The sequence below is a fragment of the Chlorocebus sabaeus genome, chromosome 17 (assembly GCF_047675955.1).
Source record: "Chlorocebus sabaeus isolate Y175 chromosome 17, mChlSab1.0.hap1, whole genome shotgun sequence".
In the NCBI taxonomy this organism is placed as follows: Eukaryota; Metazoa; Chordata; class Mammalia; order Primates; family Cercopithecidae; genus Chlorocebus; species Chlorocebus sabaeus.
This window is the reverse complement of record NC_132920.1, coordinates 39,029,129-39,041,279: the sequence shown is the minus strand read 5'-3', so window position 1 is coordinate 39,041,279 and position 12,151 is coordinate 39,029,129. Positions and strand designations below refer to the sequence as shown.

The 12,151-nt window shown below is 38.7% G+C and overlaps 1 protein-coding gene across 2 annotated transcripts in view; it reads right to left on the bottom strand.

Annotated features, from left to right (window-relative positions):
- DNAH8 (dynein axonemal heavy chain 8) overlaps nucleotides 1-12,151 on the bottom strand; it is a 328,361-nt gene that overhangs the window by 148,395 nt on the left and 167,815 nt on the right. For both annotated transcript variants that reach the window (XM_007972725.3, XM_038006035.2), the window contains 4 exons: nucleotides 5,065-5,207; nucleotides 4,665-4,799; nucleotides 4,122-4,244; nucleotides 1,171-1,384 (listed from right to left, as the gene is read on the bottom strand). In XM_007972725.3, coding sequence (XP_007970916.2) covers nucleotides 1,171-1,384; nucleotides 4,122-4,244; nucleotides 4,665-4,799; nucleotides 5,065-5,207 — 615 coding nt within the window. The remainder of the gene's footprint in view (nucleotides 1-1,170; nucleotides 1,385-4,121; nucleotides 4,245-4,664; nucleotides 4,800-5,064; nucleotides 5,208-12,151) is intronic.

The following is a 12,151-nucleotide window of genomic DNA, read 5'->3' as shown; positions in this document are numbered from 1 at the left end:
GACCTCGCGATCCACCCACCTCGGCCTCCCAAAGTGCTGGGATTACAGGCGTGAGCCACCACACCCAGCTTCTTAATGTTATTTTTTAGTGAAGAGAAGTTTTACATCTCAATCTAGTCAAATTTGTATATTTTTTTCTTTATTTTTGTGCTTTCTGAGTCTCATTTATGAAGTCCTTCCCTACTCAGAGGTCACTCAGCTATTTCCCTATATTTCCTTCCAAATGTTTTATAGCCTTGCCTTCCATATTTAGGTCATGAATCCATCTGTAGTTGATCTTGTTCTTGGCATGAGGTAGATGTCAAAATTCAATTATTTTCTTATAAGAATTACTACGTATCCTGGAACTACTGATTAAAGTCTGCCCTTTCCCTTCTGACTACAGTACATAAGAAATAATTAATGTTCTTATATGAGCGGGTCTGTTTCTCGTGTATGTAAGAGGTTTTGGGGGGTACTGGGGTTTGTTTTTTGTTTTTTTAGACATGATCTTACTCTGTTACCCAGGCTCAAATGCAGTGATGCGATCATAGCTCACTGCAGCCTCAACCTCCTAGGCTCAAGTAATCCTGTGGCCTCAGCCTCCCATGTAGCTAGGACTAAGACATGGGCCACCACACCCAGCTAATGTTTTAAACTTTTTCTAGAAATGGAGTCTCTCTATGTGCCCAGGCTGGTCTTGAACTCCTGGCCTCTAGCAATCCGCCCACCTTGGTCTTCCAAAATGCTAAGATTATAGGCATGGCCTGACCTACACGTAAGTTTTGATGGTATAATTTATGTGATTTGATGTCACATTTGCTGTCAAGAATCTCATTTTCATTAACATATTGAAGTGCTACATGACTTTGTATAATATATTGTTAATCTGTGATCTTTGTGCTGTCATTTATGAGCCCAAATTTCTCTGATTAACCATATCCTGAAACGCAAAACACAAAGGTTTCTTTATGTCTAATGTTAACTTCCAACAAGCCTATTTCTAAATATCTCTGAATCTGAGAATAGGCTATAAGCATAGGTCATCTTAGTATTGAGTCCCTCTTTCCTGGTATTTAGTTCTCCATTTCACATACCCCACTTTAGACAGAGCCTTTTTGTCTCTTAAATGACATTTTCTGTGGTTTATGTCCATTACGTAATGCAATAAAACACTAAGAACATTCATACCAAAAATTTTGTCTATTGAAGCATTTGAAGGCAATGTACAATTAAACACAGTAAACTGTCTTTTTAAACGTTGTGGAATATCATTTCGACCACCTCCAGGGTGGATCATTGCTGCTATGAGCTGCACATCAACAATAGTAGTGAAGTCTCCAGGCTTGTCCAGGCTGTACATTCCTTCCATTTCCATCATCTGTCGCACAATCTCATTAGTTATCTGAAATTTCACACAGCAATATTTTTGTAACTTATCACTATCATATTCCTCCATAACTTCAGTAAAATAGTACAAATGAGATTAGAAAAAAAAATTCAACTCTTATCAACGAAGTGTTTGTTAATGTCAATTATCACCTTCAAGGTAATTTAACTTAAATGATGCCACCTATGAACTCTAGATCGTAAGTTAAACATGCATGGTTCAAGTCCAAGGTGCCTTTCACCACAATGATCAAACTAATTTCCAAATAAAGTTAGATATGTGAGTTATAAGATACTTCGTTAAATTGCATTAGTACTCCTAGTTACAACAAGTTTTATAGTAGACATCTTTCATACTCAACATTCAACACTTAAAAACCTTCAGATCAGAATGTAGGATGGTTTCAGTCCTGAGCTTTGAATATGATATTACTAACTGTTTTGGCTTTTGGTTTTATGTTCTCATCTTACCTTCTCTGCAGCCTCCAACACTGCCAACCCCCCTCCTTGAAAATGTTATCTCTCTTGGTTTCAGAGGCTTGTTTCTTTCCAGGTCCAGCTCAGGGCTCTGGGATCACTTCCTAAGCCACTCTTCGTCACTCATCCCTCACATGTAACTGTTCTCCAGGGTTCCATCCTGCGCTCTTTCCTCTTCTCATTATTCCAGGAAATGCCATCTCAACCCTATATTCTAAAGAATCTCAAACCTGTAACTCTAGCTTCAGATTCTCTTCTAAGCTCTACACCTGTATATTCAAGTCTCTATTGAGCATCTCTTAGTGGATATCACACAAGCACCTCAAATATAACTATCTTTCATTTAACCAACATTTCATGAATGACTACTGTGTGCCAGCCTCTCCTGTAGCATAGACAAAATTTTCTGTCTTCATGAAGCACACATTCTAGTGGTGAGAGACAAGATGTACAAATGCATGTTGATATGGAAATAAAATGGTATACTCTAAGACTTCTGTAGAATATAGGAGGGGCTCAAGAGTGTGATTCAATGAAAGCAGGGGAGGCTTCACCTGACATGACATATAAGCCAAGACCTGAAGGTGAGAAAGCAAGCCAGTTCGATACCTAGGGGAAGAGCATTCTAGGCAGAGGAAACCGCAAATGCAGAGGTGCTGAGTGAACACCATATTTGTACAACCTTTGCACAACTTTGTACAACCTTTGCACAACCTTTGCAGGGTGTACAAAGATCAGTAAATGTGGTGGAAGCAAAGAGTCATGGGAAGAGGGAGATGAGGTCAAAATGTATAGGGTCTGGGGTCATAGTAAGGATTTTGGTATTTATATTCTACAAGCCTCTTTGGAGGATGCCGACCAGAAGAGTGTGTCGTGATCTGACTCTTGTTTTCATTGGTTGATGATGTGAGAACAAGCTGAGAAGGGTTAGGGAAACAGGAGGCAGTGCGGAGGCATTTGTAATGATCAAGAAGAGATATGGTGGTGGGTGGCGCCAGGTGGTAGCAGTGGAGGTGATGAGTAGTGGTCGAATTTCAGATACAGTGTGAAGATAGAGCCAACATGATTTTCCAACAGAGTGACTGTGGAGGTGCTGTTTGCTGAGAGAGAGAGGATTGTTGGAGGAGCAGGTGTTGGAGGTGTTAAGTTTGCGATCCAACCAGACATCCCTATTTGGATATGTGAGTTTGGAATTCAGGAGCACTTCAGCTTATAAGCATGAACCTGACCTAAACATGCCTCCACCTTCCTCACCTTCCAGGAACTGCTGAGGTCTATCTGCCTTGGAGCAGACACAGGTCATACAGAACTGTTTGGTTTTTCCCTTCAGGATGAGTACTGAGCTTGTAGCGGTGTCTGAGGTGAACAGGGATAAAGAGCAAAATGGGAACTGTCCTGGTAGAGCCAAAGTAGATGGTGTCAATGAGGCAGTGTAAGTCGGTGGGAGGGAGGTGTTGGGGATCCCACCAGGACATGCGGACTTCTGGCAACATCGGTGAGGTCTTCTAATGGGGAGTGACCTCGGTGGATAGATGATCACAACTAGGACCATGGTATGTGGCACAGTTAAATAAATAAATAGCTGTTTGGTTTTTCATTTTCTGTTTTTGTTTTTCTGAACATCAGGTACTCCTCAGAAATTATGCAGAATAAGAGGTTAGAGCAAGGATGAAACCCTGGGAAAAGGCAGAAGAGAGGAGCTAAGAAAGGACACTGAAGTCAAGTAGCCAAAGAGACAGGAAGCATTTGCTGTAGAAAACCACGTAGGAGCTGGGTGCAATGGCGCATGCCTGTAATCCCAGCACTTTGGGAGGCCAAGGCGGGCAGATCACCCGAGGTCAGGAGTTCAAGATCAGCCTGGCCAACATGGTGAAACCACATATCTACTAAAAATACAAAAATTATTCAGGCATGGTGGTGGGCACCTGTGATCCCAGCTACTCAGGTGGCTGAGGAAATGACAATTGCTTGAGCCTGGGAGGTGGAGGTTGCAGTGAGCCGAGACCATGCCACTGCACTCGAGTTTGGGCGACAGAGCGAGACTCCGTCTCAAAAAAAATAAATAAAATAACAAAAACAAAAAAAACACATAGGATTTAAGAAACGAGAAACTCAGCTATAACAGAGAAGTCAGAAAAAGACTGAGGATTGGCAGTAGACTTAAAAACAAAGTTTTTAACAAAGTTATTAACATTTATATATATACACACACACACACACACACACACACACAAATACTAATTCAGGATCATCTATATGAGATATTTCAGCCATACCTGATCTCCCCACTCATTAATCACAGGCATATTAATATCATCAATAAATACAGTCATTTTTCTCCCTCCTGGTGGCCCGTATGTGCTTCCCATTCGCTTATCCACATAGCTTTCAATTGTTCTCTAGAGAGAAGGAAATGGTTTGTCTTATGTGTTAGATTTTAATCCATATTTCTAAAACTAATGAGCATTCTTGTCAGAGTAGAATATAATTTACTTATGCATTTACTAAGTATACATACAATTTATTAAAATACATGTTGTTAAATTTTTAAAAATAAGGCATTGGAGTGTTATCCTTCATTTACATTACAGTAGATACGATCCAAAGTTCAGCCACAGTCTCAATATTAGATCAAATTATGCTATTTGGATTTGGCTTCAACCTTAGCCTTAGGAAAGCTAAAGAGCTGAATGCCAAGTGCAGCATCATTTCTTTTGAATATATAATATTGTTACATTTTATATGCATACACATTTTATTGTAACCACTAACTTAAAATGTATTATGTTTATAATATTACAGTAAATGATGGATTTTACCTGAAACATCATTGGTTCTGTGGCAGATGAAAAGTTTAGACTTTTGGATAGCTGTACTTCAGGATCATATTTTTTCAGATAGGCCTTAATCATGACAGTTTTTGCAGTTCCCTGCTCTCCTGTGAGCAAAACAGCCTGCAATCATAGGATAAGCGTGTTGAAAGGTATTATGACATGTTCAGTTTCAAGTATCTTTTCTATGGGCTAGTCTTCTATACATTATTATAACTAATTTTTAATAACTTTTTAGAATTACATCTACCATCAAAATAAGTCCCAGTTGTATTACAGATTTAAATGTAAAATGTGTACTATAAAAGTGCTGGAAGAAAATATAGGTGCATATTCCCGTGGCCATGGGTGGTTTGTGATCATTTTCGGAACTATCTATTAAACTTACTTTATATTGTTTTGCAATGGTGTCTATCAGAAAATTTGTTCTAACGTTGTCAACATTTGGAACCAAAATTGATGAATATTCCGGAATACTGTCAGTTGGATAATAAAAAGGCTGAAGTTTCTTATTCCAGTGCTCCCAATCACCTATAGAAGAAGTAAAATTTCATTTTAATAGAATTATATTCTGTGAAAGTTATCTCATGATACAAAAATGTTAAGTGCTATAAATAATCAATAGAATCATATAAACATTTAAAATGTTTTCCTAAAACATGTTAATATATCTGCTTATCTTATGTCTACAGCATTTGATAATTTGTTTTGCCTTTTTTTATAAAGTCAGCTTTTTAAAAAACTTTTAGGGCCGGGCGCGGTGGCTCAAGCCTGTAATCCCAGCACTTTGGGAGGCTGAGACGGGCGGATCCTGAGGTCAGGAGATCGAGACCATCCTGGCTAACACGGTGAAACCCCATCTCTACTAAAAAAATACAAAAAACTAGCCAGCCGTGGTGGCGGGCGCCTATAGTCCCAGCTACTCGGGAGGCTGAGGCAGGAGAATGGTGTAAAACCGGGAAGTGGAGCTTGCAGTGAGCTGAGATCCGGCCACTACACTCCAGCCCGGGCGACAGAGCAAGACTCTGTCTCAAAAAAAAGAAAAAAAAAACAAAACTTTTAGGTTCAGCGATACATGTGCAGGTTTGTTAGATATACAGGGTTTGTTGTACAGATGACTTCATCACCAGGTAATAAGCATAGTACCCAATAAGCAGCGTTTTGATCCTCATCCTCTTCCCACTCCCAACCTTCAAGTAGGCCCCACTGTCTATTGTTCCTTTCTTTGTGTCCCTGTGTACTCAATATTTAGCTCCCACTTATAATTGAAAATACGCAGTATTTGATTTTCTATTCCTCAGTTAGTCTGCTTAGGACAATGGCTTCCAGCTCCATCCATGTTTCTTCAAAGGACATAATCTCATAGTTTTTATGACTGCATAGTATTCCATGGTGTATGTGTACCACATTTTCTTTAGCCAGTCTAACACTGATGGGCATATAAGTTGACTCCATGTCTTTGCTATTGTGAATAGTGCTGCAGTGAACATATGCATGCATGCATCTTTATGGTAGAATGATTTACATTCCTTTGGGTGTATACCCAATAATGAGATTGGTGGGTCGGATGGTAGGTCTGGTTTAAGTTCTTTGAGAAATCACCAAACTGCTTTCCATAATGGCTGCACTAATTTACATTCCCACTAGCAGTGTAGAACCGTTCCCTTTTCTCCACAACCTCTCCAGCATCTGTTATTTTTTTGTAAAGTTGACTTTTAAATTGCTAAATCACCCATCCGGAGAAACCGCACCTGAAATGGAATTAAAATCAGCTGGTGGCAAACCCAGTAATGTAATGGATACCTAAGCAGAAAAGCCACATGAACTGAAAAATGGAAAAGACCAAAAAAAGAGTCAACCGTTTACTAGATACAGAGTATTTGCCATAAGAAATTGGTTTCAAGGCCAGGCGCAGTGGCTCAGCACTTTGGGAGGCCGAGGCGGGCAGATCAGCTGAGGATGGGAGTTCGTGACCAGCCTGACCAACGTGGAGAAACCCCATCTCTACTAAAAATACAAAATTAGCTGGGCCTGGTGGCGCGTGCCTGTAATGCCAGCTACTCAGGAGGCTGAGGCAGGAGAATCACTTGAACCCAGGAGGCGGAGGTTGTGGTGAGCCGAGATCACACCATAGCATTCCAGCATGGGCAACAAGAGCAAAACTCTGTCTCAAAAAAAAAAAAAAATTGATTTCAAAAATGTATTTACATTTTAGCATCTCTGGATATTCCTTATAATCTATGGTACTGTACCATTGCTGTTGCCAGGCAAATTGTACTAGCATTATTCCTATCATTGTCATTCAAATTGAATTACATTTAGCCTCTATTTTAAATGTCTTCAAAAAGCTTATTACAATGATTCAGAATTATACTCAAAAGTTACTGTGGACACAGAATGAATGGAAAGAGGGCATACATTGATATTGGCAAAACAATGATGAACGAATACTCATCATTGGAGTAATAACCCCAATTTCATGTTTTCTTGAGAAAGTAAGCAAAAATAAGTATGTTTAACTTCTAAAACACTGCCAAACTGTTTTCCAAAGTGGCTGTGCCATTTTGTAGCATATGAGGGCTCTACATGCTCTATTACCGCACCGATATTTGGCATTATTAACCTTTTTAATTGTAGACATTCCAGTGGCTGTGTGATGATATCCATTGTGGGGGTTTTTTGTTTTTGTTTTTTTGAAACAAGGTCTGGCTCTGTGGCCCAGACTGGAGTGTAGTGGTGTGATCTCAGCTCACTGCAGCCTCCGTCTCCAGGTTCGAGCAATTTTTCTGCCTCAGCCTCCCGAGTAGGTGGGATTACAGGCACCCACCACCAAGCCCGGCTAATTTTTGTATTTTTAGTAGAGACGGGGTTTCACCATGTTGGCCAGGCTGGTCTCGAAGTGCTGACTTCAAGTGATCTACCCGCCTTGACCTCCCAAAGTGTCGGGATTGCAGGTTTGAGCCACCGCACCCAGACCCCATTGGGGTTTTCATTTGCATTTCCCTGACGACCAATGATGTTGAATATCTTTCACATTCTTTTTTCACCTTTCACCTATCTTTTTTAGCAAAGTAACAATTGAAATTTCCTGCCCATTTAAAAATTTAGATTGATTGCCTATTGATAGTTATTGGATTATAGGAGTTCTTTACATATTCTGGATAATTTTTTTTTATCAGATATATATGTTTCAAAGAGTACTTTACAATCTGTGGCTGGGCTTTTCATTTTCTTAATAGTGACTTTTAAACAGCAAAAGAGATTTTTCCCCCCATTGCACTGGCTAGATTTTGCTATTTCAAATAGCAAAATAATCTTTAAATAATGTTTAAATAAAATCTGTCAGCTTATTTGGGCCTTCTTTAGCTTCTCTCAGCACAGTTTTACAGTTTTAGTATACAGATCTTACACATATTGTATTAAATTTATTCCTAAGTATTCTTTTTTGGATTCTATTTTTGTTTGTGTGTTTTCAAGACAGAGTCTCACTCTGTCTCCCAGACTGGAGTGCAGTGGCACAATCTTGGCTTACCGCAACCTCCGCCTCCCAGATTCAAGCCATTCTCATGCCTCAGCCTCCTAAGTAGCTGTGCTTACAAGCACGCACCACAACACCTGGCTAATTTTTTTGTATTTTTTTAGGAGATATGGGGTTTCATCATGTTGGCCAGGCTGGTCTCGAACTCCTGACCTCAGGTGAGCCACCCCACTCGGCCTCCCAAAGTGCTGGGATTACAGGTATGAGCCACCGCACCCAGCCTTGGGTTCTATTTTAACTGGTATTTTTAAAGTTCAATTTTCAATTGTTTGTTGTGAGCATATAGAAATATAACTTATCAAATGTATGGCCCTTTTGTCCTATGACCTTGCTAAAATCCTTTAGTAGTTCTAATAACTTTTTGAAGATTCCACAGATGGTCATGTCATCTGCAAATGGAGAGAACTTTACTTGTTCTTTTCTAATCTACAGACATTTGATTTTTCCCCCCACTGCACTGGCTAGAACCTCTAGAATAATGCTGAATAGAAATGAAATTGAATAGAGGTGAGAAAGATATCCTTGTTTTGTTCCTGATCTTGGGAAGGAACTGTTTAGTTGTTTACCATTCCGTGTAACGTTAGCTGTAGGTTTTTTGTAGACGTTGTCAGAATGATAAAGTTCCTATTTCATCACGAAAGAGTGTCAAATTTTGCCAAATGCTTTTCTTCATTGATTTAGATGACTGTTTATAGCTTGCTTAGTTTTTAGTCTAATATAGCAGATTATATTGATCAGTTTTTGAATGTTGATCTTCCACTTCTAGAATAAAAGCCACAGTTGGACTTTCGTATACTATTGGATTTGTTATAATTTTATTAAGAAATTTTCGTCAATGTTCCTGAGGAATATTGGTCTATAGCTGTTTTTGTTTTTGTTTTTCTTGGAATGTCTTTCTCTGGTTTTGGTAGCAGGGTAACACTGTCCTTACGAAACGGGGTGGGAAGTGTTTATTTTATGTTTTATATCTTTTGGAAGAGTTTGTGTACAGTTGGTATTATTTATTCCTTAGATATTTGGTAGAATTCACCAATAAAATCATCTTGGCCTGGTGTTTTTCTTTGTGGGAAGGTTTTTAACTACAAATTCAATTTCTGTAATAGATATAGGGCTATTTAGGATATCTATTTCTTCTTTTTAAATTTTATTGTAAATTGACAATTTATAATTGTATATATTTATGGGGAACAAAATGTTACAGTTTATGGATACAATGTGGAATTATTACAAGCAAATTAACATATCCATCACCTCAAATGCTTATCATTTTTTGTGTTGAAAAATTTGAAATTTACTCTCCTAGCGATTTTGAAATGTACAACACACTGTTATTATCCATATTCACCATGCTGTGCAATATCTAGTTCTTCCTGATGATGGTTGGTAGTTTGTATCTTTCAAGAAATCTGTCCATTTCATCTTCATTGTCAAATGTGTTTTTGTAAAGTTGTTTCTAATATACTCACTTCATATTTCTAATGTTTGTGAGGTCTGTAGTGATGTTCTCTCTTTCATCCTTGACTATGGTAATTAAGTCTTCTCTTTTGTTCTGATGTCTCTAATAAGAGATTTATTCGTTTTACTGATCTTTTCAGGTCCATCTTTTTTGTTTCATTGATTTTTTTCTGTTGCTGTTCTATTTTTTGTTTCATTGATTTCTGCTTTGATCATTGTTCTTTCTTCTGCTTACTTTGGGTTTAATTTGTTTTTCTTTTTCTAACTTATTAAGGAAGAAGTTGAAATCATTGTTTTGAGACCTTTCTTCTTTTCTAGTAAAGACATAAAGTGCTTTAAAGTCTCCCTATCGAGAATTGTTATATGACCCAGAATATCTTGGTAAGTGTTTTCTGTGCAATGGAAAAGAATGTATATTCTGCTGTTTTGGGCTGAAGCATTCTATAATTTCGAATTAGGGGTATTGATAGTGTTGTTAAAGTCTTCCATATATTTACTAATTTTGTCTATTTGTTCTATCAATTATTCAGAATATTGACACCTTTACTATAACTGTGGATTTGTCTATCCGTTTCTGTTGTTCTCTGACACTTCCTCCCTGTGCAGATTTCTCCTCTCTGGTGCTCTGCCCTGCAAATTCCAGCCACCTTGGCCTCTCCCAAATCAACCTCTGCCTCCACATTTTGGTGAGACAGCCAATCCTGTTTGATCTTCCCCTCCCTGAGCTGCTGCTAGAAACCGCATCCACGCAATAAACTAGTGCAGTCACCTTGTTTCACTTCCCTCCATGATTTCAGTCCTGTAGTGCCTGTTGTCCAATGTCTGAAAAAAACTGTTTTACACATTTTATCCAGTTTTCTGTCTTTCTAACATAAGAGGTTAAACCCAGTCCCCATTACTCCATCTTGTCTGGAAGCATAAGTCTCCTTACTTAATCTTAAATCTAAGAATGAAGTCTTCTCCAAAGACGTTAATGTCCCTGAAAAAATTAAAAGGATGGATGAAGAATGAGTTAAGAAAGGGCTGGCTAGAAGTCAGCTGGAGTGGACACCTTAGGGCCCTAAATAACCACTAAGTACATAATATCTTAGTTCATTTCATGGCCACAAATGCTCGGGCAAATAAATTTCATCAAAAGTAGTTATTTAGGGTGGCAAGACTGAGTGCCTGCAACCCCTCAATATTTTAGTCAACAGACCACTTCAGGACGAGCTTGAAGAAGGAATATGAGTCTAGATTATTGTCAACCTTTTGTTAACATCTCCATTAAAAATAAGAAAACACCACTGTCTAAACTTACAGAACCAGTCCTAGCTACTTGGAAGAAAATGCCACAAACATCAGTGGACTGCTCTTTAGGAAATGTAGCAATGCATATTTTTGATGGCACAGAGGAAAGTAATTATTTTATTGGCATCCTTATTAGATGCCATCTCAATCCCCTAACCAAGGCTTCACCACGGTTGGAAAATTGCTGCTGATGAATTTCACTCTCTGAGTAACTTGGGGCCCAGCCTCTGAATAAGGACAAGGTGCTCAGAGAGAGGCGATTTGAACCTTCAAACATCATAGAACTCCGGCTGCTCAGAAGGCAGCTCTGTGGAGGAGCTTGGCTCTGGATTCTAAGGGAGTATATATCTAGATTTAAAGATTCCTTTGTTAGTTTGCATTTTGAGTTAGAGGGCCCTTTTGCCATCTCAAACCTTTAGCAGCATCTAATACATGTAATAGAATTATTGGCCATTCTGGTTAAAGATGGCCCACTGAAAAAATTTATTTATCTCAGTCCCTTTCAAACACAAATTCCCACGTAATCCCCAGTTTCAGTATGATTCTCCCACTCTTAAATGTGCCTGGTGTCCCCAAGTCTAGGAAACCCTCTTTTTTACACTATCCAAACAGTAACTCTTTAGTCTTTCCAGTGTGGGCAAGGCTGATTGTCTGGCAGCAGGGCTTTGGAAAGAGGCCCAGGAGGTCTTTTTCTCAAACAGACTTACAACCAGCCCTGTGGTTTTTAGCTCAACTTTCGCCCCAGTTTCCACTTCCTGAGCCCTTTGAAAGTCCTGTGATGTGTGCTTCTCATTGCTTCTCAGCTCTTCCCACTGCCAGTGCGCTAAATCGACTGCCACTTACCTTATGTTAGCATGCTTTGCATTATGAAGAATCTGTGTTCTCCATGCTGCTACCTTTCCTCTTCCAGCATCAGAAAGTAGATGATGTACAAGGTATTGCTAACTTATTTATGCCAGATTTTACTGAGCCCACTCCAAAAGGAGAAGTCAAGAGTCTCAATATCAGTTTCTGGCACAACTAATATGCAAAATTCTACTCTCTTTCAAATACATGCCCTTTTCAAAATGGTATTAACAATTATGTTTTCATCATTATTTTAATATTCCCTCATAGAAGAGTTTCTGAAAACTTATATTTTTCTCATTTGAAAAAAAAAAGTAATTTCATTTAAGGTATAGTTCAGTGTGCT